This window comes from Xiphophorus couchianus, chromosome 18 (assembly GCF_001444195.1).
Source record: "Xiphophorus couchianus chromosome 18, X_couchianus-1.0, whole genome shotgun sequence".
In the NCBI taxonomy this organism is placed as follows: Eukaryota; Metazoa; Chordata; class Actinopteri; order Cyprinodontiformes; family Poeciliidae; genus Xiphophorus; species Xiphophorus couchianus.
In genome coordinates this window covers 13,136,826-13,149,079 of record NC_040245.1, presented here as the reverse complement: position 1 = coordinate 13,149,079, position 12,254 = coordinate 13,136,826, and the positions used below count along the sequence as shown (strand labels likewise).

At 37.4% G+C, this 12,254-nt stretch overlaps 1 protein-coding gene across 2 annotated transcripts in view; it reads left to right on the top strand.

Annotated features, from left to right (window-relative positions):
* The window catches only part of LOC114161810 (beta-galactosidase-1-like protein 2), a 29,054-nt gene that overhangs the window by 3,466 nt on the left and 13,334 nt on the right, over positions 1–12,254 (top strand). For both annotated transcript variants that reach the window (XM_028045386.1, XM_028045388.1), the window contains exons 3-11: positions 172–240; positions 674–769; positions 1,441–1,549; positions 3,583–3,675; positions 3,786–3,867; positions 5,191–5,255; positions 5,754–5,838; positions 8,891–9,034; positions 9,889–9,969. In XM_028045386.1, the coding sequence (XP_027901187.1) occupies positions 172–240; positions 674–769; positions 1,441–1,549; positions 3,583–3,675; positions 3,786–3,867; positions 5,191–5,255; positions 5,754–5,838; positions 8,891–9,034; positions 9,889–9,969 (824 nt within the window). The remainder of the gene's footprint in view (positions 1–171; positions 241–673; positions 770–1,440; positions 1,550–3,582; positions 3,676–3,785; positions 3,868–5,190; positions 5,256–5,753; positions 5,839–8,890; positions 9,035–9,888; positions 9,970–12,254) is intronic.

The following is a 12,254-nucleotide window of genomic DNA, read 5'->3' as shown; positions in this document are numbered from 1 at the left end:
AGATAAAATGCAACACTGTTTTAATCTGAACATGAAAGCTAACCGATCAAGCTCATGAGTCACACTCATGTAAAGAGCTGTAATACAAAGTGCAATGCAACATCATAATTGACTAAAAGCAAAAACTGCTTAAAACACACAAAAAAATAACCATTTTTCGTGTCTTCTCAGCTATGTACCATGGAACCTGCATGAACCAGAGCGAGGGGTGTTTGACTTTGAGGAGGATCTGGATTTAGAGTAAGGACTGCTAAAGTAAAAATGCTCAGCTAGGTTTGATGCAAGTATAGCTGATGTCCAGCAGGGGGCACCATTGTATTGGAAAAAAGTCTGGCTGTCTATTGCATTGACACTGCTAAGAAAACACTTACCCCTAATAAGCACTTTGCATTTGAGTCAGTGATTGTGTGTTTCCTGATTGTGAGGTCATTGATCAATGAAATGTGTTGATTGTTGCCGAGGAATTGATAGAAACAAATGTCTTAGAGCTTTATTTCATTGGAAAATTAGGGGAAATATTTTTAGAAATGATTTGCTGTTGGAGATGAGCTTCTTAATTTGACAACAATTATTCTTTTCCACATTTTATTGACTGTTGGCAGCATTGTAAATATGAAGATGTATAGCCCCTCACAACAAAAATATTTATTCTAAATTTTGCATCTCTTCTTAGAGCCTACCTTCGCATTGCAGCCAGCTTGGGCCTCTGGGTGATTTTGCGCCCTGGGCCATACATCTGTGCTGAATGGGACTTTGGTGGACTGCCTAGGTAAAAACACAAAAACTACAATAAATGAGTTTATATATCCTGTGACCGATTAATATAAAGTTGCTTCTGAACGTCTAAGATTTGACAGGAAATGTATTTTTCATTCAGGTGATCAGATTCTCAGATGTGTCTTCACTGCAGGGTAAAAAAGGCAAAAGAATTGCAAGTGTGCATTTTAGCAGTTGTGTTTCTATTTGAGAATATTTTTCTCAGTGACCCACTTTACAGGGAATCTCATACCCACATACCCACTTTTGAATACACAGAGTACAGAAGACAGTAAAATGCACACCGTTTCAGTGAAGCACTTCCATTGCTCTGCTGAAAGCCACTGATGACTTTTAGCATGATATCGGATCAGGCAATAATTAAATCTGGCAGGCCTTATCCCTTAAAGGATGGATTCATTTATTTCTGTAATCAAAATACGCTCAGACCAGTAATTGGGTAATTGTTGGCTGAACAAGACTGAAGGAATGTATTTTGGAGTGCTCTTGCCTGTGGGAATGTTAGGTTGAGAGTCTGCTTAGCTGATGAGCATTATTATGAGGTGTTTAAAAGGACATGCAGCAGAGCATGACCTCGTATCAAAGTTACCACATTTTTTTCAGTGAAACCCAAAGAAAGTTCATGTATGTCAAGAACTTATTTGACGTGGATTGTTTTTGCAGTTGGCTGCTAAGAGATCAAAATATGAAGCTGAGAACGACCTACTCAGGATTCACAGATGCAGTCAACTCCTTTTTTGATGAACTCATAAAGAAAGTTACTCCATATCAGGTACTTTTTATTGAATTTATTCATGTATTTTTCAATACTTGCTTAATGACTGTAGGACTGTAGATGGGTTCTGGTTCCAATTGCTGAGAGCCAGAGCACGCACTGGACATGCTGGCAGTCCGCCAGAGACTATATGTTACTCAATTAAAAAAACGTATTTAACTGTCAACCAATACATTTCTCATCACTTCCAATATGTGTTACCATGTAGTTCAACTGTTGCTGCCCCACCTCAACCCTGCAAGGTCAAGCAGACAGTGGATGGATAAATGAATGTTTTATGAAACCATGTTCAGATTTCTCAAAATGACAGATGACTTTCGCTTTTAGATATATCTTGTAGTGTCTTTCAGATATACAGCCTAAAGATGCATGTCAGAAAAAAAATTTTTGTTAATAAGCAAGAAGTGGAGTGTGTAAATAACACACCCAAAGCAAAAATTATAAACCAAACCTGAAAGCTGAAACCGAACATCCACTTGTTCTTTTATGTGTACAAGCTAGTGTGAGCTTTGCAGGACACCTAGTGGCTTCAGGAAGTTATAAAAGTAACAATTTTATAACAATTGCTACTGATGTACTGGGAATTGCAGTCATAGTAACTCTGATTCTCGTAGCATCACAAGGTGGTAACTATTAAAAGAAAAACAACCCGAGAAAGTTGTTTTCTGTCTAACTGAAGCTAGTGCTCGTGTAAGATCGCCTTTCACACTAACTGCCACCCCTGAAATCATGTGTAAAAAGCTTTAAAATAGTTTTATTGCTTTAAGTATTTTTGAAAAGCCAACTTTTAGTTTCTTCTGTGAGCAAAAACATACTAAGTTAAGAAATAATGAATTTCTTTTATTGACTAAGCCCAGAGTCATGGATTGAGGCAGATTCTGTATGATGTACTGCTTCTGTGTTGATTGGCTGTTGAAAGACCCAATGTTGAACTGTTCTCAGTTCTCTTACAAAAGCAACTATTATTATTCAAAATGTCTTGACCACGACACCAGGCACTTTAACAAAGACTTTTTATCTCTAAAATAATTCCAAGGCTTCTTCAATTCATACTGCAGCCTCAATAGCCTCATTTTAACTGTATATTCCCTCAAGATTTGATCTAAAAACTAGATGAAATATATATTTTTGTTTCCTGCTATGCCACCTTTAGGGAACTTGGCCATTTAAGGAACTGACATATAGGCAAGAATATATTAAATATTCTCACCAATATGCCTGAGATCTTCAGTTGGAATTACTCGGCCAGTTCACAAGATCCTTTCAGTGGATAAAATATGCACTTTCACTTTGCTCAGATCCCTTCCCCTTTCTTGGGATTATGATTTATTAGTTTATTTCCTGCTGCGATATTTTAACAAGAACTATTTTTTTAGAATTCTGTCAGTTTTCAGTTCCCATTTCCTGTTCTCCTTACCAACATTAATAAAATGCCTTTTTTTCTGTCTTAAGAGGAGAACGTCTTCAAACTTATGCTGAGACTTTCCCCCTGAGTTGCTATTTCAGACATGCCCTTTATGTTTTTCTGCAATTGGAAAGTAGGATGTCGACTTCACAGAATGCACAGACGGCAGGTCAGGAAAGTATGCAGAGGAAATTACAGTGTTTTGTTTGCTTCATCTGAGAATGGCCGACGAGGCTCTGTGGCCATCTATCAACATCTAAATGAAAAACAAGATACAGGCCAACAAGAAAGAATAGAAAGCAACACATTATTTTTCTGTAATGAGTACTGTGGCGGTGGGAAGGTAAATATATGTAATACTGGCATTTGTTTCTTGTTTGAACCCTGAAGAATATCTGTAAACACATATCTGGGCCATATGTCCATGTGTGAACATGGCTTAAACAAACTCTTTCAGTGGCTAATTAGATTGTTTCTCCTTTTCCTTTGCTCAAAAAACAACGACCCAAAAATAACTTGGATTTACATTTAACTGTGTTTAACTGTATCAGGGGTAAGATCGGTCCAATAGCAGGCGTCAAATCCTCTAATGTGTTTTGTTTATATTTGGCAAATTCATATGCAGTACTCCCAGGGTGGCCCGATCATAGCAGTTCAAGTTGAGAATGAATATGGCTCCTACGCTAAAGACGATAAGTACATGCCTTTCATAAAGGAGGTGAGAAACACTGTCAAAATAAATCAGATTTGTTTTAATTGTTTAAACTTTGTTGAGGAAACAGATCCATTGTTTTGTTGGGTTGTCTCTTTAATTCTTCCTCTATTAAGGCATTATTGTCCAGAGGCATCACAGAGCTGCTCCTGACCTCTGACAACAAGGACGGTCTGAAGCTCGGAGGAGTGAAAGGAGGTATTGTCAGATGGGCTAACAGACCAACGGTCTCTCACTCTTTCTCTCTCTCTCTTACACACACAGACTTACGCGATGTTGGTGTGTGGGTTGTTTTCTTGGACAGTGGCAAGAGGTTTGATCCACAGTGTCATGCAGCAGCAGTTCAGAACCAATTTGTTGACAAAGGATTCTGTGTTGCACCAGAAAGTTGCTCTTTTTGCATCCCACTGGCAGGAAAGCTCAGTGAAAAGAAACACAAGCTTTAAAGGCAGTTGTTTTTCTTTCAGACACTTACTGTTTTCATATGTATGCATTAGTGACAGTTATAAAGGTTTTCTTTGTAATTATTCATGTGTCTTTATGCATTGTCGTCATATATAGACGTTTTTGTGAAAAGGGACTGGATCAGTTCATTCCCTTTGCCAGTTGGTGCCACTAATACAAACTATTATCATTTCAACGCAAACCTGCTTCCATTTTACACATCTAAACAAACAAACCAAACATTTACTGTTACTTATGTGCTTACCTGTTTTCCTTTTGCAAATTAGCATTTTTGTGACTGATAGAGTTAAGTAATCATAAACAATATATCTATTGACTGTAGTTCTGATGTTTGATAGGGCCAGCTGACTCTTGAAATAGGATTTTGATTGCTAATTTTATGAACTCTTTATCCGCCAATCTTCTTTACAGTACCTAATCACTTTAAGTCATCAGTTGTGGAGCAGATACCACATTCTCTGAGGTGGGAGCACATTGACAAATGATCAGTGTTAAATAACTCTCCTTTTCTACCCCAAAACACTACTGTTTGAAATGACCAAAACAGCAAAAGTGGAAAAGGGGGTGAAAGGCTTTGGCCAGTAAAAATGATCTCAAATCAGCAGTGTTGTTGGCCAAAGCTGCTTTCAAAATCACCACTTTATTGCTGTAAAGGGTTGAGTACATTTTTTTTCCACATTTTTCTTAAACAGGATACAAAAAGCTATGTTACGTTTTAAGCTGGGAACTACTGTATATATAACTACAGCAAATATGATAATTTAGAACCTACTTGAAAGCAAGCCAGAGAAACTGCTTTTGGAGAAATAACCCTTCCACCCTGGGCTAAAAAGCATGTCACACATAAAAATAAAAAAAAAGAGGAAAAATCTACCTGGGTACTTTATATTGACCCTCCTCTTATATTGTTACGATGGAAATTTAAGTAATTTGAACATTTTATTATAAAGCTGCTTTAAGGTTTTAAAATTAACAGCTGTTCCGTTTTAATATAAAAACAATAGCCAGCTTATGAATCTAATAATAGCTCTGGTTTTCGCTGTTTTTCCTCTAAAGCACTGGAAACGATCAATTTCCAGAGACTGGACATAAACGAGATCAAGTATCTGGATGAAATTCAAGTAAGTCCTGTTGGTGCAAACTGAAACTGAGCATTTAGATGTGTTACCCTAACATTAACTCTGGCAGATTTTGGAATTTGTTTGTTTGAGTGAAATCAAAAACCAAAACATCATGTAATATGGTGAAGGGTTTTATCACAGACAAAGCAAAATCTCACAGAGTATTACTGCTTCTTGCTACTTCTTTATTTCTATTTGATTTTTTTTTTTAGTATTGCTGGTGTGCTTTTGAAATAAGTATTTACAAATTTGGATTAATTCCTAAACATGTCTCCATTACAAAGCATTAATTTCAGTTGCTGTTTCCTTTGTTTAAAAGAAAAATTGGAAACATGAGAGAATACATTAAGGCAATTTGTTTAAAGGTTGTGCCAGAGCATTCAGTGCATTCTGTTGCGCAGAAAGAGAAAGGTCATTCAGACATGTTTCCTTGTTCACTTTGTTGCTCTACCAACCTTTGCCATATTTCTTGGCTCTAATCTGTTTTATTTGCTCTAGCCTCAGAAACCTAAGATGGTTATGGAGTACTGGTCTGGCTGGTTTGATCTCTGGGGAGGCCTTCATCATGTGTTCCCTGCTGAGGGTAAGCCTTATTTTAGCTTCACTGAAATAATTAACACATGAGATGAGAAGTGTTTTTTTTTTCTTCTTTTTTTTCTGTTGAGAGACACTCAGAGCTGCTAGCAGGGGCATTCACACAAAAGAAAGGCAAGCTTTTGGTAGATGGATTCTTTGTTAAGAGAGGAGCTGTTCTTCTCTCTGCAGAGGGTCAATAATTCCAGCTAATTTGAGATAGGGAAAGACAGGTATTTCTGTGCTCCAAACCAGTGCTAAAGGTAAAGTTAAAACCTGTTTTCAGGTTAGACAGAGTCTCTGTGCCTCAGGAGAAACAGAGATTTCAGACATGTCTTTTGCAGTGTGAATAAAATAATTTATTGGGGAATGGCTTGGGGAAGAAAACAATCAGTGTATGTAGGGTTGCATAAGATAAATTATCTGTCTCTTGTTAGAAACCACATGCAGTCCGTAGCCACAGAATTCTTTCACAAGGTAAATTTAGCCTTGTTTCTCAAAGTTCCAATAGTTTTAATATGTAATTATTTAGAAAAGTAGACATTTTTTTCAACTGTTTACTAGTTTGTTATGATCAACACCCATTTGCTTTATATGGATAACATAATTTCTTGTTTTTTCCCAATTTGAAGAGTAACTAAGAGGAATAAACATCAATGTAATGTCATGTTTATTATGCCACAGAAAAACAGACAGTTTTGGATGACTAATTCAACTTTTTCCCCTACTGAATATATGTGCTCAAATTAAAGGTGCCCAGAAATAGCACACACACCTCTGCAGGGCTGTCGCATAAAGGATCTTTTGCATCAAACTGGCATCAAAAAGCAGCACACAGAAAGCCCCCTTGCTGTGTTTACTGACAGCGTCAGCTTCTAGGCAGGAAAATAGCATTTGAGCAAACAAAGAAATCCAAAATGTAAATTCACACACACAGAACAGACCGCAGTCTAAGCCTGCTAGTCGTCAAAAAGGCTCCAAACAGGCAAAGACTTAGACAAATAACACCCATGGGGAAAATGGATTTTTGTTCGGCAAAGAATTGAGCTGGTGTTAGTATCTGTAACCAACATTAGTTAATGATTGTTAATGGTGAGCTCACTAATCCACCTTTTGTATCCCGTCTGAAGCTCAGCCTTGTTCCTTGTTACTTTATCCTCCCGCAGAAAAGGAGTGCCACACAGGAGAGTGTTTTTTATTTAAAGGGTGAGATTTATGCAGGTGAGAAAAAGTAGGTCAGAAAAACTGAAGACTGTGGGATATTGTGTGTAGATTATTTTCAGCAGAACTGCTCATCTGCTGATTCTGCTTATGAATGTATTTGTGTCTCATTTTATAAATGAGCTTAAGCTCATGTTTGCATCAAATGTTGATAGTCCTATTTCATGTTTAAAGCAACTAAAACATCCTATTTAAAATGTGCTTTTTGGGAAAAAAAAGCATTTTGTTGAACATACTAATCCCTTTTTACATTTGCAAAATCACCAATGACATTTAATTGTGTAGAATGAGTGTTATTTTAGTAATTTACACCCTAGATTTGAAGTTGATCAAACTACAAATTAGTTCTGCCACAGGTATGGATATTTTAAAATGTTAAGATCTTATGTATACACAACTAAAGCAGATATGATTTGTCCCTTTGTGGCATAATGCTAATAAAAATGGTGCCAAAGTTTAAAGCAGTTTTTTTGTTTCATTATTTTTAGTAAATACATTATTGAAGGAATGTGTTATTTGCTCGAATGAATTACAGCCCAGAGTCAAATGGTGTACCAAGCAATCCTTTTGAAATGATTTGGTACAAGCACTGAACTAAACATGAGATAGATACTTCATCATCTGAAAAGGCCTTTATTACAGTTTGATGAAGCTAACTGCATCACTGTAGAATTTTATTTTTGTCATTACCAGCAGCCATACACATCTTACACAAGATATGCTAAAATCTGTGGGCCATCTGTTTTGCCTGCTTTGTTTTAGCATTGAGAAGGAGCAGAAAATAGAGCTTCACCCCTGCAGAAAATGTCACAGACAAAACAAAAAAGAAAAAAAAAAAAGTCTGTTGTTTTCACCGGGGATTCGTATGCTTGACAGCTCAGTGCTCTACAGACTGCCACACATCCAGCATCTGGAACCACCACAGGGTTAGCGGACTCTGTCGCTCACAATGGCCAGTTAATATTCACTGAGGCTGTGATTTTTGATTCAAATCACTAAAGGTCCACTATTATGCTCCTTGAACAAACTAGAATAGGTCTGTGGGCTTTACAAAACAGGTTCATTACATCTACCACCCAAAATTATTCTCAGATATTGAGATTTCACCCAATTAGTTCTGCCTGTTTTGAGCTCATTTGGGAATGTGCTGTTGTAGGGCTACATCACAATTATGCAAATAAGCTGTTGCTGGCCAAGCCCTCTCAACTCAGTGTTTACATTAGCACAGACATGTGAAAATGGCGACAAGCAGATGCACAGTGGTACAACTGTACATCTTTGGTAGAAGAAGTGGCACCTCCTGAACAACCGTCAAGCCACAACCACTGGAGGGTTAAAAGCTGCAGATCTGGTGTACACTTATTATGCTATTAATTCAAATTCTGAGGATTTTGGTTTACTTTAGCAGTGTGAAGTTATGCAGCTGGCACGAACACAATAATTCAGCACAAACTGAGGTTTTTTTTCCAGAAATGCAACCATTTTTAAAAATATATATGTGTGAGGTTCGAAGAGAAACACTTGTCTCAACATGTGATGTCTGAGTGTTTTCACAAACACAAACATCTTCTCAATGTAGGCCATCACTTTCAATTTATTACAAGTGTGACAGTAAATGCAGAGATATTGTAGGCATAACGTAACGTCAGACATAGTATTAACAGAGGCAATTGTCCAGCTTTAGCTTTCTTTGATAAAATCGCAGGGACATTGCAAGCAAAAATAAAATGAAGCCATGCAGCTCTGTTCGCTGTGACTGGGAGAAAATGCATGGACACATGCTCTGTATTGTTGTAATGAAGAAAATTGTAACTTTTTTCTATTTTCTCTTTCTCTGGTAGACATGGTCTCGGTTGTCAGAGAAATCCTGAAGCTGGACATGTCAATCAACCTGTACATGTTTCATGGAGGGACCAATTTTGGCTTCATGAATGGTGCATTTGCTGTTGGGCTGCCAGCACCTGAACCCATGGTGACAAGCTATGGTATGTGTGACCAGAATTCTTAATAATACACTTTTCTGAGCGTTTCAAGTAAAATATGAACTTTGTGGGGCTTTTCACACTGTAAGCCAGATGGCTCAGAACATTCTGAGGTTACATGTTTGTTAGATTTGATCACAGCTGTGCTGGGTAAAGCTGCGTTTTTAACAGACCTAATTAGATTTTTATTTGAAAAATTCTTTATATTGGAAAAAGGTTGCTTAGCATGCGTTTGGATGAACAATTTCTACTCTTGATCTTCTACTCTGTCTCTCATTTTAAAGACACAAACAGACTGTTTTAGTTTCCTAAGTTGATATGTGACACACAAATCGTTCTTATCTTTTCTTTTTACATAAATAAGAATAATGTCATATGCTTTATTTAAATGGTTTGTTTTAATACATAAAGTTGTTGCTGAACTGGAGCGGTGTTTTTGGACCTTTTGTGTGAACCTACACATGTTGATGGTGCTGTTGCACCTGAATTTCCCCACTGTGGGACAATAAAGATAATTTCTATTCTAATCTGAAGACAAAAAAGTAAGTGTAATACCCTCTTTTTAGAGTGCATAACACTGCAATTACTTGTTTTCTCATTCAGGAGACTCAACAACCTCAACTCTGACCTTCATAGGTCTTTCCACTTGTGCTACTACTCCCTGAATGCCTTTTACCTTTTTGCCTCCGAAAGGCTCCATTTTCTGTCCAGATAAACCCAGAATGTGTTTCGGGCTGCTGCTGCTGCCTCAAGATGTTTGATAGGGGAGCGCAGAGAAAGCATCTGCCATGGTAAGAGGCATCCGTGCCTCTCTCCGGCTCCCAAACCTGCTGTTCTGATAGCGTATTATCTTTCAGATTACGATGCTCCATTATCCGAGGCCGGGGATTACACCACCAAGTATCATCTTCTGAGGAATTTATTCAGCAGCTACCACAGTGAGTGTTGCATGCTGTTGTTGAGACAGGCCTGGCATCTTCTTTCTCTTCTGTCTTCTTCATCCCTTTCATCTCCCCACTTAAGTTAATTCTTCTTGTAGAACCTGTTCTCTGTTGGCTCAAACAGGATAAAATTGCATATGATTACGAGGAGGGATTCGATTCGAGGGTTTGTGTGCTTTTCCTCGTGTGTGAGTTCTCTGCCTTAATCAGGGACTCTCGGCATGACTGACAATTGTGAAAATAACATAGATGTCTTGGATTCTGCCCACTGTTTGTGCAGTTTTTCCCTGTTTGTAAAACATGTCGTTTGTGATTGGGGGCAGAAGTCTTGAGTGTTTTGTGGCCAGGGCTGGCTTTTGGCAGCATGAGAATGAATCCAGCATAACAAAGTAATAATTTTCCTGCTGCTGTGGTGATTGAAAACGGTTTGAAAGGCTGCCTGAGCGTGATGCATCCTTATGCTTTGTAGTTTGTTGAACAATAAGCATTGGCCTGAATATGACAGTGAGTTTGAGAATCCTCTTTGTTCTGCCCTACCACCACAAAGACCTGACCTAATTCTTTAATTAGATCATCTACATGTTTTATCATTGTTTGGCTGTCAAATTATGTACATTATGTCAGTTACTGTTGTGTATGCAAACCTATTCCTGTAACTCTGGAACACCACTGGAGTTTCCATTGGGCATGTAGGAGATACAGAAAACATGTGGAAGAAGATGCACTGATCAAATGAGACCAATACTGAATTTCTCATCTACATGCAAAACATTGTTTTTAGCAGAAACCTAATACTGCACATCACCCTGAACACACATTTTCTACTGTTATATATAGTGGAAACAGCATTTTTGCTGGGAAGATGGATGAACATAAATAATCCTGGAAGAAAAGCTGCAAATTACTTGAGATATGAGCTTCACCTTCCACGAGGACAATGGCCGCAAGATTAGAGCCAGACATTCATGTCAAAGCTGTGTTACAATGGCCGTGACCTAAATCTAATTGAGAAGTTTGGGCAAGGCTTGAAAATAATTGTTCATAGACACACTTCATTCAATCTGACTCAATTTGAGCTTTTTGGAAAAGAACAATGGGCAGAATTTTCAATCATATCACATTCTCAAAGCTGGTAGATGCAACCCCAGAAACCGGCAGATGTAATTGCAGTGAGAGGAGATTGTACAAATAATTTAATCATGGGGTAGAATACACACAATTGCCTGCAATTTCAGATTTTTATTTTTAAAAGACCTTGGAAACCATGTATAATTTTTCTTTGAAAAATAATGCTCTACTTTCTGTTGGTTGATCACTTAAAATTCTAACAAGATATATTGAAGTTGGTGATTGCAAGCAGACAAAATATGAAACCTTTAAGTACCATGAACATTTTCATAATGCTGTGCATGGTATGGAGTATTAGATCAGTACATTATACAGTTCTAGTTTACTAGTACTGTCCTGATTCTATCAGTCTGTGTAAAAAAGGAATCTCTTTGAACCTTTCTTACACTCAAACCAATTACCGGTAGTTCATTATATTTTATTTGGATTTTATATGATAGACCAACTTGGAAGGAAAACAATGCCTGGTTTTATTTTTTTTAATTACTAAGAAAAAATTATACGTTTGTGGTATCCATTTGTATTCAGCCCACCTTACCATGAGACCCCTAAATAAAGTTCAATGTAACCTTCAGATGTCATGTAATGAATAGAAACCAGTGTAAGTAGAGCTATTGTGTAATAACGTATAATACAAACAAAACAAAATCCATTGCATAAGAATTACTCCTCCAATCAGTCTGATAATTTTATGATGAAGTGTTTTTTGTTTGGTTGGTTTTTTTTTCCCAAAAAGTGAAGTTGTCTGTATGGTTCAGTCTGTGACACAGTTTCATAGAGCTATTTTTTCATTCTTGCTACGGTGAATTTGACAGAATGTAAGAGCGGTAAATGTTACACAGTTCTCAGACTTACGAGTGTTGAACCCAGGAAGAGTTGTCTAAAGGAAATGTTGCCCATTATTCTCAAAGTTTCCCATAAGTGAGCCTTCTTTTACCACTGGATGAAATGGGAATGCTGTCAGGCTGTTTCTAGTGGAAATGCTGGTATACTTGTGAGATTTAACAGCTTTAAAAGCAATTGATGATCCTGGACAAACGCTGTTAATGGTGGTTGAGAGACCGTTTCAGAAACTGGAAAACAAGTTGGCAAAAATGCTCCCCCACAGAGACTTAAAAGAAGTTTTCTGATATTACTTTTTCATGTTTGATACT